We start from the raw sequence: 12971 nt of genomic DNA, 5'->3' as shown, positions 1-12971 counted from the left end.
TGCCTCTGCCTTTTAGCTTCCCTGGCTTCCAAGACTCAGCTCAAATACTGAAGCCTTATGACAAGCTTTTCATTTCCACCCCTGTTGGTTGTGCCTTCCCTCTGAGATTTTGTTGGTGTTTTTGTCTAGTTGTTTCAGTCATGTCTGACTCTTTGTGATCCTATTTGGGGTTTTCCTGGCAAAGATACTGGAGCGGTTTGCCATTTCCTTCTCCAGCTCATTTTACAGCTGAGGAAACTGAGGCAAACAGGGTTAAATGACTTGTCCAGGGGTCATCCAGCTAGTGAGTGTCAGAGGCCAGATTAGAACTCAAGAAGGTGAGTGTTCCTGACTTCAGGTGAGGCTATCCACTGTCTATCCACTGCAACACCTAGCTGCCCTCCCTCTGCAATTACCTCCATATATTCTGGATATATATCTTGTATATATGTAATACCATTTCCCTAAATTCTGGGAGTTGTATTTCTTCCCAACTTAGCAAGAGAAGAAGCTAAAGTGAAACCAGGATTTGGAAGGTGAGTTTCTTCCAGTATAGCCAGGGAATATACAGTGGAGGCTTGTGGTTGGAGAAGGAGACTGTAGATGTTGCAGCCATTCTGCTTACACTTTGACATGAAAGGATTTGGGAAGCAACCCCACTACCTCTTTTTCCTCCTCTCTTTGTCTTCAGAATGCCCTCTATACAGAAGATACCCTATCTCTCAATCCTGATCTTAAGTCATCTTCCTCTTTTCCTAAGCTGGGAAAAAATAAAACTCTCAGGGTCTTTAGCAGGACTGGAGTGTGTGTGTGTGTGTGTGTGTGTGTGTGTGTGTGTGTGTGTGTGTGTTTTTAAATTTATCTTGTCCCCTTCTTGAGTCTATTTTGCTTCTGATGACTGTCTTCCTTAATCTACTCTATCTCTTATCCCCTACCTTTCTCTTAATCCCTTTCCCTCCCACTTCCATGTTAGGTAAATGAATTACTGTATCCATGTACAGTAGGTAAGTGAATTACTGTACACATGAATTTTCTGTACTCAACTATGTATATATGTATGTATGTATATATATGTGTATATATGTGTGTTATATATATATGTATATGTGTGTGTGTGTGTATATGTATGTATATATATGTATGTATGTATATTCTTCCCCTTTGGACCTTTAAACTCTCAGATGAGAGTGAGGGTGAAGTGTTGTCCACTCCCTCCACTCCCTCCTCCATTGTAGAAACTTTTTCTTGTATACCCCATTTGTGTGAAATAATTTTCCCTGTTCTTTCTCTTCTCTCCTTTTCCTCACCCCTCCAGTACATCCCTCTTTCTCACCCTTTAATTCTTGTATTTTTTTTTTTGAGGTAATCCCAGCATAATAGGATTACATCCAGGCCCTCTGTTTTAGTAAACTCCCTCTAAGATCCCTGTTGATTGTAAAGGTCTGAGGTGTTACCTGTATCATTTTCCCATATAAGAATGTAAATAGTAATGTAAAATGTAAATGTAAACTTTGTTTAGTTCCTTATCATTTCTCACATATATTTACCTTTTTATGCTTCTCTTGAGTCTGGTGTTTGAATGTCATGTTTTCTGTTCAGTTCTAGTCTTTGCATTAGGAATGTTTGAAAGTCCTGTTATTTCATTAAATGTTCATTTTCCTCACTCTACCCCCCAAGCCCCCAGTAAGATTATACTCAGCTTTGCTGGGTAGGTTTTTCTTGGTTATAATCGTAGTTTCTTCTTTTTCTGCAATATCATATTCCAAGTCTTCTGTTTTTTTATAGTGGTAGCTGCTAAATCTTGTGTGATCCTGACTGTGGCTCCATGATATCTGAATTATTTTTTTCTGGCTATTTATATTATTTTCTCTTTGACCTGGCAGTTCTGGATTTTTGCTGTAATGTTCCTGGCAGTTTTCATTTTGGGATTTCTTTTAGGAGGTGACAGATGGACTGTTTCAATTTTTAACTTTGCCCTCTGGTTCTAGGATATCTGGGAAGTTTTCCTTTATGATTTTATGAAATATAAGGTCTAGGCTCTTTTTTATTGCTGTTCATGTTTCAGGTAGTCCAGTGATTATTAAATTATTTTTCTCCAGTCTGTTTTCCAGTTCAGTTATTTTTCCTATGAGATATTTTATATTTGCTTTTTTTCAGTCTTTTGGCTTTTGTTGTTTTGTGATGTCTCATGGAGCCCTTGTCTTTTGTGCTTGTGTATTGAGCTTCCCTGTCACTATAGTAGCTTTTTATGGTCAAGTTCTTTTTTTGTTTGTTCATTTTTTCCAGCCTACTTCTTGACTTTGGACTTTGTTAGGGTTGGGTTCTGCTCACTTTAGGGGGATGGCTGACCTGAGGGTCTGTTGTTTTATGTCCATCTGCTGCTTTCACAACTCAGCTGGGGAGCTTATAAGCTTTTGATGCTTCAGAGGTGATGTGATCTGGAGAGAGGGGTCATCACTGCCCTCCTGGTCTGGTCTCTGCAAGTTCCTGCCCTAAGTTTGGTTCTGTTGGCTGGTGGCTGGTGTATGGATGAGTTTCCATGGATTGCTGCTGGACTTTGTTACAGATAGCCCAATGGGAGGTTCTGAACTGCTGACTTCCCTTTGGTTTTGATCTCCTGCCCTGGTTTATTTCACCAGAGGCCATTTGTGAAGCTAAAGATTAGAAGCCAGTCCCTACTCTGATCTTGGGCTCAAAAGCCACACAGCTGAAACTTGTTCCTCGCTCCTTACACACCTTGCTACTGCAGCTGCTCGTCTTCACCTTGGAAATATGACTTGGGACTAGGTAATGGGCAACACAGCTACCAGGTGGCATTCGTTCCTGTTCCAGTGCTAGTGTTGGGGTCCCTTGGGAGCTCTCTCTCTCTTTTTTTTTTTTTTTGGCAATTGGGGTTAAGTGACTTGCCCAGAATCATACAGCTAGTAAGTGGAGATCTCTTTCTGCCCAGGTGTTTCTTGCCCCAGTATTCAATCCCTTAACTGTTCATGAGCGCTGGAATGCTCCCCTCTGTTGCTGCCTGCTGCCACCACTTGTCCTGGCCAGTCCTTACCTGTGTGTCCATAGACCTCCCTTTCTTTCTAAGCTGCCCTAGGCTAATGGGACTTCTTGACTTTCCCAATCAGAATTTGGTCTATAGAAACTATACCGTGCAGAAGGCTGTGGAAGAACTCAGGCTAAAAATGCTACTTTTATTCCATATCTCGACTCCACCTGGGACATTATATTCATATGAGTAGCTCCTTGGGAGCAGGGATGGTGCCTTTCATTATTCCAGTACTCAGCACTGTGCCAAGCTCATAGTGATGCTTAATAAATGCTTGTTGATTGATTAATCATATGGTAACAATTAATATGATTTTGGCTAATTTTCCTAGTTCAAGACACAGACTTGTATTATTCTGAAATTTATATTTGTGGCTCCAGTATACAATGAAAATGTGGTACTTGGATAAAAATATGTAACTTTACATTTCCAGTTTAGATTTTGAATTTTCTCATGTAGATGTGTGGACAAAGCCAAAACTTTTTATTTATTAGGTTGACTTAAACTCTTTCCTTCCCACCAATAGCTCGATATGGTACAAAATTGACTTTGTTTCATTACTATGCACCCAATTGTTATATGTGGGAGAAATAGTTTAACCTTTGGACATATTCTGTTAACATAATTGTAATTCTGCCTTTTAAAGGTTGCTTTTAATTGGGCTTTGAAATAGCATCTGCTGTTGATGTTCTTATAGATAGAATTGACCAGTTCATTAAATGTTTCCTCTTCCTGTGTGGGCTTTTCAGGCTTTGATGATAAGTTTCTGAAATGCCATCATTTATAGGATTGTCCTTTAAATAATCAATTTGTTCTTTTATAGAATTTTCAAGCTTTCTCAAATTTAAATAGCTTTACTGAAAATATTACTAAATTCTATTTTCCTCATTTTCGTTAGCCTTTTCTTCTCCTCCTCCTCACCTTGCTTATTGCTGTTAGCAGTGGTCATGAAGTTGTAAAAGTTTGACAACTCTCTTTATTTATGAGGTTATAGGATAGCCTAGTGAAGCTAGCAGTATTAACTGCCAGGAAGGTGGAATAAAGTTCTGACCACTGCTAATTAGAAGCTCTTAGCTTGGAAAAGGGCAGCTAGGTGGCATAGTGGATAGAGTACTAGGCATGGAGTTAAGAAGACTCATCTTTGTGAGTTCAAATCCAGTTTCAGACAGCTTTGTGACTCTGGGCAAGTCACTTTACCCTGTTTGCCTCAGTTTCCTCATCTGTAAAATGAGCTGGAGAAGGAAATGACAAACCACTCCAGTATCTTTGCCATGAAAATCCCAGATAGGTCACTGGACCATCGCTTCAAGGACCAAAATTCCAGATTAGAGCTGGTGGTCTTTTGACCACAATCCATTTTTTCCCCATGTTCTAACTATCCCTTGTCTGGCGGTGGTGCCTCTTCTAATCTAGTAAATGTGGTCTGAAACGACTGAACAACAAAAGCTTGGAAAAATAACTTAGCTCAAGGTTATGCCTATAATTCCAATTGTATTGAAATTAACCAGTCATTCAATGAGCAAGTATTTATTAGGCACTTCTTATGATGTGGAGTAGACAATATCTGAAGTCTGATCATTGGTTATTGGATTGGTTTGAGGGCAGTGAAGGGAGGTGAGAAATATCAAGATGTTGGATTCCTACATTACACCTTCTCACGTAAAAATAACTAAGTGGAACAACAGAACCTGTTGGACTGAGAGGGAGTAGGGCATCCTCTCCCACCGATGACACCCAGCTCTTGATTCAGAAAGACCTGATTTAGCCCTCTGGTGGCTTCCAAAGTGAAGGGTCAGGCCCTTTCTTGTTGTTTCTAGCTTTTTTGCCCCAAGCCAGGAGCCCTGGAGAAAACCACTTAAAGTTCAGGTTTGTCTCCAATCTAGAATTTCGTCAAAAGAGATCAGGAAGGTATATCAGGTCTATAACTGAACACTGGGTGAATAAGCAGAAGTCTCTGGCTTTACATGTTCTTTAGCAAAGGGATAAAATCCATATTTAATCCCCCAAAGCACATGCTTCAATGAGTTCACCTCTGTGACATAAGTATGTGTGCTGTCAGAGTAGAGGTGTCAAACACACCTCTCCAGCACAGCAGGAACCTGATTAAAATGTGAATGGGAAATATTTAACAACAACTACAACTATTTGTTTCCTCCACACAAGAGAAATGCTTAAAATACAAAAACTCCTAAACATGCATTAACAAAGATTTATTACATGAATCATGACATTGTTATTATTATGACATGATTGTGACAAATGACCCATAACTTTTCTTATCCTATCTTGGGAGGTTGGTTCTTCAAACATTAAACATGAAATGCAGAATAGGCATTTTGCCATTACTTTAATTCTGTACTAACTGAACAGCTCCCTCAAGGTCCACATCCTCTGACTTGGTATCATCCTCTGGCTGGTGCTCATCTCTTTGAGAAGTATATAGATCAAGAAGATTTCTGCTGCTGATAATTGGCTCCAACTGAGATATTTGGAAACTCTCAGACTTCTGTGGTAAACACTTGAGAAAAGACCTTCTCTTACACTCTCTCTGTTCAGTCATCTGTGCTTAGGGATGTAAGAGGCATCTATAGACTTGAGGGCTAAGCTACAGGTTGCCTGGACAACACATATATGTTTCCTGCCATATATTAGTAGCCACTGTAGCTGTTGGGAGTTGAGGGAAGAGGAGGCAGACTGTCACTGAACATTATGTGCCTATTATGTGCCAGGCACTGTTCTGTGTGCTGGAGATAGAAAGAAGGGCAAAAGACAGTCCCTGCTCAGTCTTAATGGGGGAGACAGTATGCAAACAACTACAAAAATGGTGTATACAGGATAAATGAGGGGTGGTCTCAGAGAGAAGGAACCAGCATTAAGAGGGAGAGGGAAAGACTTCTTGTAGAAGGTAGGAATTTAGCTTCAGAAAAGGCTTGCAGCACCCTGGTAGGGCAGATGGGAAGTGAGAGGAGATAGAGTCTTGCCTTTTAAGGGCTACTGAGTGGGCTGGTCTCTGGTGGGAAACACAAAGTTAATAACCAGAGGCCTCTGATGTTTACGTGTCCTTTAGCAAAGGGCTGAAACCCATGCTTAAGGCAACTAGGTGGTGCAGTGGATATAGCACTATCCCTGGAGTCAGGAGGACCCGAGTTCAAATGTGGCCTCAGACACTTATTAGCTGCATGACCCTGGGCAAGTCACTGAACCTCAGTTGCCTCCAAAACTCCCCCCCAAAATACTGAAGACCCTGTTTAATCTCCCAAAGCACATACTTCGATGGATTCATCCCTGTGACATAAGTATGTGTCCATCAGAGCAAGAGGTGTCAAACACATCTCTGCAGTGCTCCTGGTGCAGCAGGAACCATGTTAGAATGTAATTGGGAATATTTAACAAAATAAATAAAAATACAATAAAACATAGATAATATTACATTTTAAAAATGAAATAATTTTTCAGTCAGATATTCTTATATATACATTAGTGGCCCCGTTTCTATCTGAGTTTTTTTACCATTGCATTAGAGTATTGGTAGGAATCAGCTAGGAGGCACAGTGGATAGAGAGTGTAAGGCCTGGAGTCAGGAAGACTCTCTCTGTGAGTTCAAATCCAGCCTCAGAAACTTACCAGCTGTGTGACCCTGGGCAAATCACTTAACCCTGTTTGTCTCAGTTTCCTCATCTGTAAAATGAGCTGGAGAAGGAAATGGCAAACCACTCCAGTATCTTTGCCAAGAAAACCCCACATATGGTCACAAAGATTCAGATGCAACTAAACAACAACAACAAAAGCGTTCTGTCAAATCAGGCCAGTGAGTGAGTTAGCAGGTAACATCAGCAAGATGTGAGTAATGCCCCAGATAAAGGTACAAAATACTTTATAGATAAAGCATCCCTGAAAGGAAGAGGCCCAAGCACAGGAAATAAGCACAAACAGGTGTGTCATTTAGTTGCAGGTGTTAGACCTAGATCCAGTAGCAAGAGCAAGAGGACTGTGGTGATATCAGTTCCAGCGAGGTATTTGCCAGCGATTCATCAAGTGAACTGTGCCTGTGTTCTGTCCAGAAGTGGACGTCTGAAGGGAGTGAGTTACACATCCTTGGAGGTGTTCACTTGTCAGGGATACTTGCATTTCTTTTTGGCTGAAGGTTGCACTAGATGACCTGTTCAGCTCTGAGATTCTGTGGACAAAAGCAATGTTCATAGGATTGTAAACCTAAAGATCGAAGAGACCCCAGAAGTCATCTACAGTATTGAGGCCCTAGAAGGTTAAGTGACTTGATCAAAGTCACACAGGTTTAAAAGCAGTGGAAGATTTGAACCCAGATCATCTGATTCCAGAGTCAGTGTTCTTTGCCCTGTGCTGCCTCCCTGGGTCTTAGTTATTTTCATCGGAAAAATGAAAAGATTTGGACTAGATGAGCCAGGCGGTCCCTTCTATATCTACGTCTATGATCCTATGATTACTAGGGAAAAATCTTTGTAGTAAATAAAAATATAATATAATATATAAATAAGTATAGAATGAAAATTAAATAATACAAATCTGACATCCATAATGCACATAATATATGTAACTGATGCAAATTTACAGTGGATAAATGGTCAAATAATACAATTTTTAGAGTAGGAAATATATTGTTTATAATTATTTGAAAAATTGTTATGTTATAATTAGAAATCCAAAGTTAAACAATTTTGAAGAATTATCTTAAACCTACAAAATTGTTAATACTTAAGAGTAATAAAATGCAATGTTGGAGAACCTGTAAAGAAATGAATAATCTAATATATTGGTGGAATTGCAATCATTTATGATATTTGGTGGTATTAACATTTTTTAGGATGACAATAAATATGGAAATATACAAGAATTGCAAAACTGATAAGTCCTTCCATATTTATTATTACTCCCTGTTTCTACTAGGACTATATTCTAAGGGAGTTATGAAAAAGAATATATCTGAACAAAAATATTTATAGCTGCTTCATTTGCAGTAGTGGAAATTGGGAAATAGCTTGTATGGCCAATCTTTAGGAATTGACAACATAAGCTCTGTTATGTTAATGTAATATTATTATTCCATAAAATGGCAAATATGTAAAATAGATATTAGTGTAGAAAGAGTTATATAAAATGATACATTGTAAAAGAAGTAGAATTAAAAGGACTAATGTTCACTCACCGTGATTGTATAAAAATGACAGCAAGAAAACTATTTTTATCAGTTCTCATAGACAAGAGATTGGAAAGGGATAGAGAACAAATTATTGTTATTTTGTTTTTTCTTTGATGAAGATGGAAATAGTTTGTGTTTTATTTGATATCTTATTTGATTTTTATTTAATCATATTCGGTGAGATTTCTTAAGCTTGTAATATAAAGATGAAACAAATGCAATTTTAGTTTGCTATGCTAGACTGTAAGCTCAGCGAGGGCAGACTAATTCTGTCCAGTATCTTACAAATACCTAATGTTGTAGACAGCATAGTAAATACTTCTTCAATGGAAAAAATGAATGAATGAATAAAGAAAGTGTGTGTACCAGCAAGAGCATTAAATTGTGAATAAGGAGACCTGATTTCCCAGTATGGCTTGGACATTTACTAGTCATATAACCATTGGCTAGTAACTTAACATCTCTATGTTTTAGTTTCCTTATCTCTAAGACAAGGTAGCAATACTGACTCAAACTGTCTCATAAAGTTGTGAGGATCAAATAAGATTATCATCATTAACAACAATAACAACAATAATAAACATTTATATACTGCCTACTATATGCCAGGTACTGTGCTCAACACTTTACAGATATCTCATTTGAAGTGGGAAGTAGATGTTATTATTTTCCATGTTTTATAGATGAGGAAACTAAGCCCAGTAGAGGTTAAGTGACTTGCCTGGGATCACAGAGGGTAGTAAGTGTATGAGGTGGGATTTGAACTCAGATCTTTTAGGCCTGGAGCTCTGTTCACTGAGCCACCTAGCTGTATGAAGTTGTTTTAGAAACTGTAAACCATTATAGATATGTAATACAGTAGTTAATAATAATAATATTTTGTAGATTAATATAGATCATATCTTAATCTATATAACATAGATTAATATAGATTAATAAACTGTTGTCATGTAAAGACCATAGACTCTTAGCATTTTAGAACTGGTTTAGCCCCAAACCTTCTCTTGACATATGCAGAGACAAGTTCAGAGAAACTAAGTGACTTTGCTTTGGAGTCTGATTTATTGAATAGATAATAATAAATTATACTTTGCATATAAATGTTTGTAAGTGTATGCTTCAAATTGTTCTCCATAATGTCTTAAACATTTCTTGGCAATCTTTTTTATATTAGTAATTTATCAAGCTTTTAAAAATATTTTTCTTTATTGGTCCCCCCCCATTCCCCATCACAATCATTTCTCAAAATCTGGCGGTGGGTAGAGGCGTGAGGGGGTGCAGGTGGAGACACAGAACCCCAAGCAGTAAAGCCACTTCATCGGCCATTGATTGCAGCAGCCCACCTCTCCAGGGAGAGAAGATAGGTGTTTGATCCTTTGTCCTCCATTCTTTAAAACCAGGATGGTTCACCTGTAATTAATCTGAATTTATCTGCCCTCTAGTGCCATTTTCATTTACATTTTTAAGCCATTCCATATATTCTCTTTCTTGGTTCCTCTTTCTTCACTTTGTTCATACAGGTATTCTTAGGATTTTTTCCATATGAATTCCTTACATGTCAATAACATTCCATTATATTTATATACCACAGTTTGTTCAGCTATTCCTTAGTCAAAACACCCATCTTGCTGCTCTTTTCTGCCTCAAAATGTACTGCTGTGCATGTTTTAGTGCGTGTGAGACCTTTGTTTCTGTCAGTAACCCTCTGGGGTACATACCCACTAAGGGGATGTCAGTTTTTTTTTCATAGTGTAATTAAAACTTGTTTTGGAGTAGTAGGATCCTAATTAAGAAGGTTATATTTATTTTTATTGATGGGGAATGTTGCATGTCCATCAGAGAGGTCTCCTTTGAACTTTACAAAGCTGCAGATAGACATGTTTTTTACAATGGCAAAATTTCATTTTAAAATAGCACCTTAAACCAGTTTGTTAAGATGATGAATTATCTTTCATCTGCCTAGCTGTGGGAAAGGAACAGTTTTGGTTTGCTTACCTGACACTTTCAAAAAAGAGAGGGAAAGAGACTTAGAAGAGAGTAAACACAGAGAAGAAAAAAATACTTGGGAAGGTAAGGTTAGGATAAACTGTGAAACCTAATCGTTTTTTCCAAGAATATCATTAGGTGGCTTGGACTGGGGACTTAGTGGGTGGCATTGGCTCTCAGAAGTCCCACTCTTTTGATCTGGACTTTGAAAATCTGCCAACTCTGAAGTTGCCTGATTCTTCTAGAACTTTCTCTGAAGATGGGATGCTGATGCACATGGTCAGAAAATTTGTCTTTGACTCAGTCATTAATGGCTGCAGCTAATTCAAAGCAGACCCTGAATGGTGTCTTGTATGTTACATCAGAATTCTTAACTCCTCCAGTTGTTCCAAGATGATTGTTTTCATTTCTTCTCTGCTACTGTGGTCTATAGCATCTGCTTATTGTAGTATTTTCCCCTATTTTTTCTTGTATGTTTTGGAAAGGAGAATGACATAGTGGTTAGAGGGCATGGGGCTGGGAATTTAAAATTCCAGGTTATGTTGTTGGCGCTTTTCTACTTCCTATGAGACCTGAAAGGAAGAATTATCTTAAACCCATAATTTTCAGACTTTTTCACCCTGCAGTTCTTTCTCTTTGCAACTATCCAGTCCACTCATCCTTGTTTTACACACACACACATACACACACACACACACACACACACCCTCAGTCTTTCATTGATCTTGCCAGATTTCCCTCTTTTCTGGAGAGTAGATTGACTAAATCCCTATAACCTTCTTGGAATTATCCTAAAACCCAAGAGTTGCACTCCTGCTTTAGAGGAACAACTGTTTGTGCCTTAGTTTTCTCCATCTGTAAAATGATTAGTTTTAGTATAAATGAGTCAGATGGGTCATTCTATGCACAATTAATGTGATAGAGAAGAGAGGCTGAGAGGGGTCAAGGTAGAGAGGTAATTGTGATTGGGAATTGTTCTGGCACTGTAAATCAGTCTGGGTGTGATTGAGCACATGACTTGAGGGAGCATTGGAAAAGGGTAAAGACCATTGTCTCAGAGATAAGTAAAATGAGAGCCTGGTTGACTCTGATTCTGGTATGAATATGTTATAGAAATGGCAGTATCAAGCAGAGTAAAAATCTTATGAATTTGAACAGAGATACATTGAAATTCATGATAATTTGACCAATCTAGCCTAAAGTTCCTTTTTTGCAATAACCAAAGAATTGGGGAAGCAAATCAGTAAAGTAGACAAAGTAGCAAGGGTTACTTGCTCATGACCTTTGTAACTATGGACAAGTCATTTCATCTCTATGAACATCACTTTCCCTATCTGTAAAACGATGTGGTAGTGCCAGACAATTGTTAAGATCTCTTTTGGCTTTCTGATTCTGTGAACCTCTTCATTTATGTGGTTTATATATATCTTGGGTACCTAACATGAGGAAAGAAAGTAGTTCAGTAAATTGAATAATCACGAATGTTGACTTTGATTTATCTCCACATGTATGCTAGTTCTCTATAATATTTTCTGACAAGTGTATAAAGAGGTATATTAACATTTCATTAACTTCACCGAGTCAAGATGTGATATTGTTTATATAAAGCAATCATGGTGCTTGTGGTACAAAAACACCTCCAGGTAGATTTGGGGTTGCTGAAAATTTTATGGAATGATAGATTTTGAAGTAATTATTTAAAAGAACTTTTATATATATTTCCAATTACATGTAAAAATAATTGTAAAAATTCATTTTTAAAAAAGTTTGAGTTCCAAATTCTTTCCCACTGTCCCTTGAGAAGCCAAGCAATTTGATATGAATTATAATGTTGTCTTGCAAAACTATTAGCCACGTTGAGAGAGAAAACATACCAAAGAAAAAAGAAAGTAAAAAAACCTACTCTTTGATCTGCATTCAGACTCCATCAGTTTTTTCTCTGGAGGAGGATAGCGTTTTTCATTTTAAGTCCTTTGGAATTGTTTTGAATCATTGTATTGCTGAGAATAGCTAAGTCATTCACAGTTGATCATTATACAATATTGTTGTTACTGTGTACAGTGTTCTGGTTCTGCTCACTTCGTTTTTCATTAGTTCATCTAAGTCTTCCCAGGTTTTCCTGAAACTATCCTATTTATTTAAAAGTCTTTAATACATTTTGCAAATATATATCCTTGCATAAGCAAACTCTGTATTGTCATTATAATACCTCTAAAAATGAAATTTTTTTCTTTTCAGTATTACTTCACTGTTCTTTTTGGCCATGAAGGTCAGAAGCCACTAGAGCTCCGATGTGAAGAGGAACATGAGGGTAAGGAGTGGATGGATGCCATTCATCAAGCCAGGTATAATCTTCTCTTTGCTTGTTTTGGAATTAATTTGAAAAAATCATTATATAATTTGTTGGAATGTTACCATTACTTGATAGAAGGATCTTAATATCAATTCTAAGAAAATGTTTGCAATTAAATATCACCTTGGTCAGATGTGTTATGATTGGTTGGTCTTTCTTTAATTATGTCAATCATACCCATCCTGATCTACATAATTATGTCCTTATATTAAAGTATCTAATAAGATTGGTCATTGAGTTATTCTAGAGAAACACAAAAGAGTGGTCAACTTCCTTCCAAGAGACAGTAGGAAAGTGGAAAAGTAGTAAGTTAGACCATAAGTCATCTATTCAAGTAAAATACATGTAGATAGAAGTGTCCTTCTCTTATATCTAATCAATCACCAAGTCCTTCCCAATGGCTATCATGTCTATTTTTGCTTCTCTAGTGC

General features: G+C 37.6%; 1 protein-coding gene across 3 annotated transcripts in view; it reads left to right on the top strand.

The window, feature by feature from the left end:
* RASGRF2 (Ras protein specific guanine nucleotide releasing factor 2) overlaps positions 1-12971 on the top strand; it is a 318717-nt gene that overhangs the window by 90031 nt on the left and 215715 nt on the right. For all 3 annotated transcript variants that reach the window (XM_027864223.1, XM_027864221.1, XM_027864220.1), the window contains exon 2: positions 12426-12532. In XM_027864223.1, coding sequence (XP_027720024.1) covers positions 12426-12532 — 107 coding nt within the window. The remainder of the gene's footprint in view (positions 1-12425; positions 12533-12971) is intronic.

The sequence above is a fragment of the Vombatus ursinus genome, unplaced genomic scaffold, assembly GCF_900497805.2.
Source record: "Vombatus ursinus unplaced genomic scaffold, bare-nosed wombat genome assembly UNPS02014774.1, whole genome shotgun sequence".
In the NCBI taxonomy this organism is placed as follows: Eukaryota; Metazoa; Chordata; class Mammalia; order Diprotodontia; family Vombatidae; genus Vombatus; species Vombatus ursinus.
The sequence above is the reverse complement of the archived record's forward strand: the minus strand, read 5'-3'. Positions and strand labels throughout refer to the sequence as shown.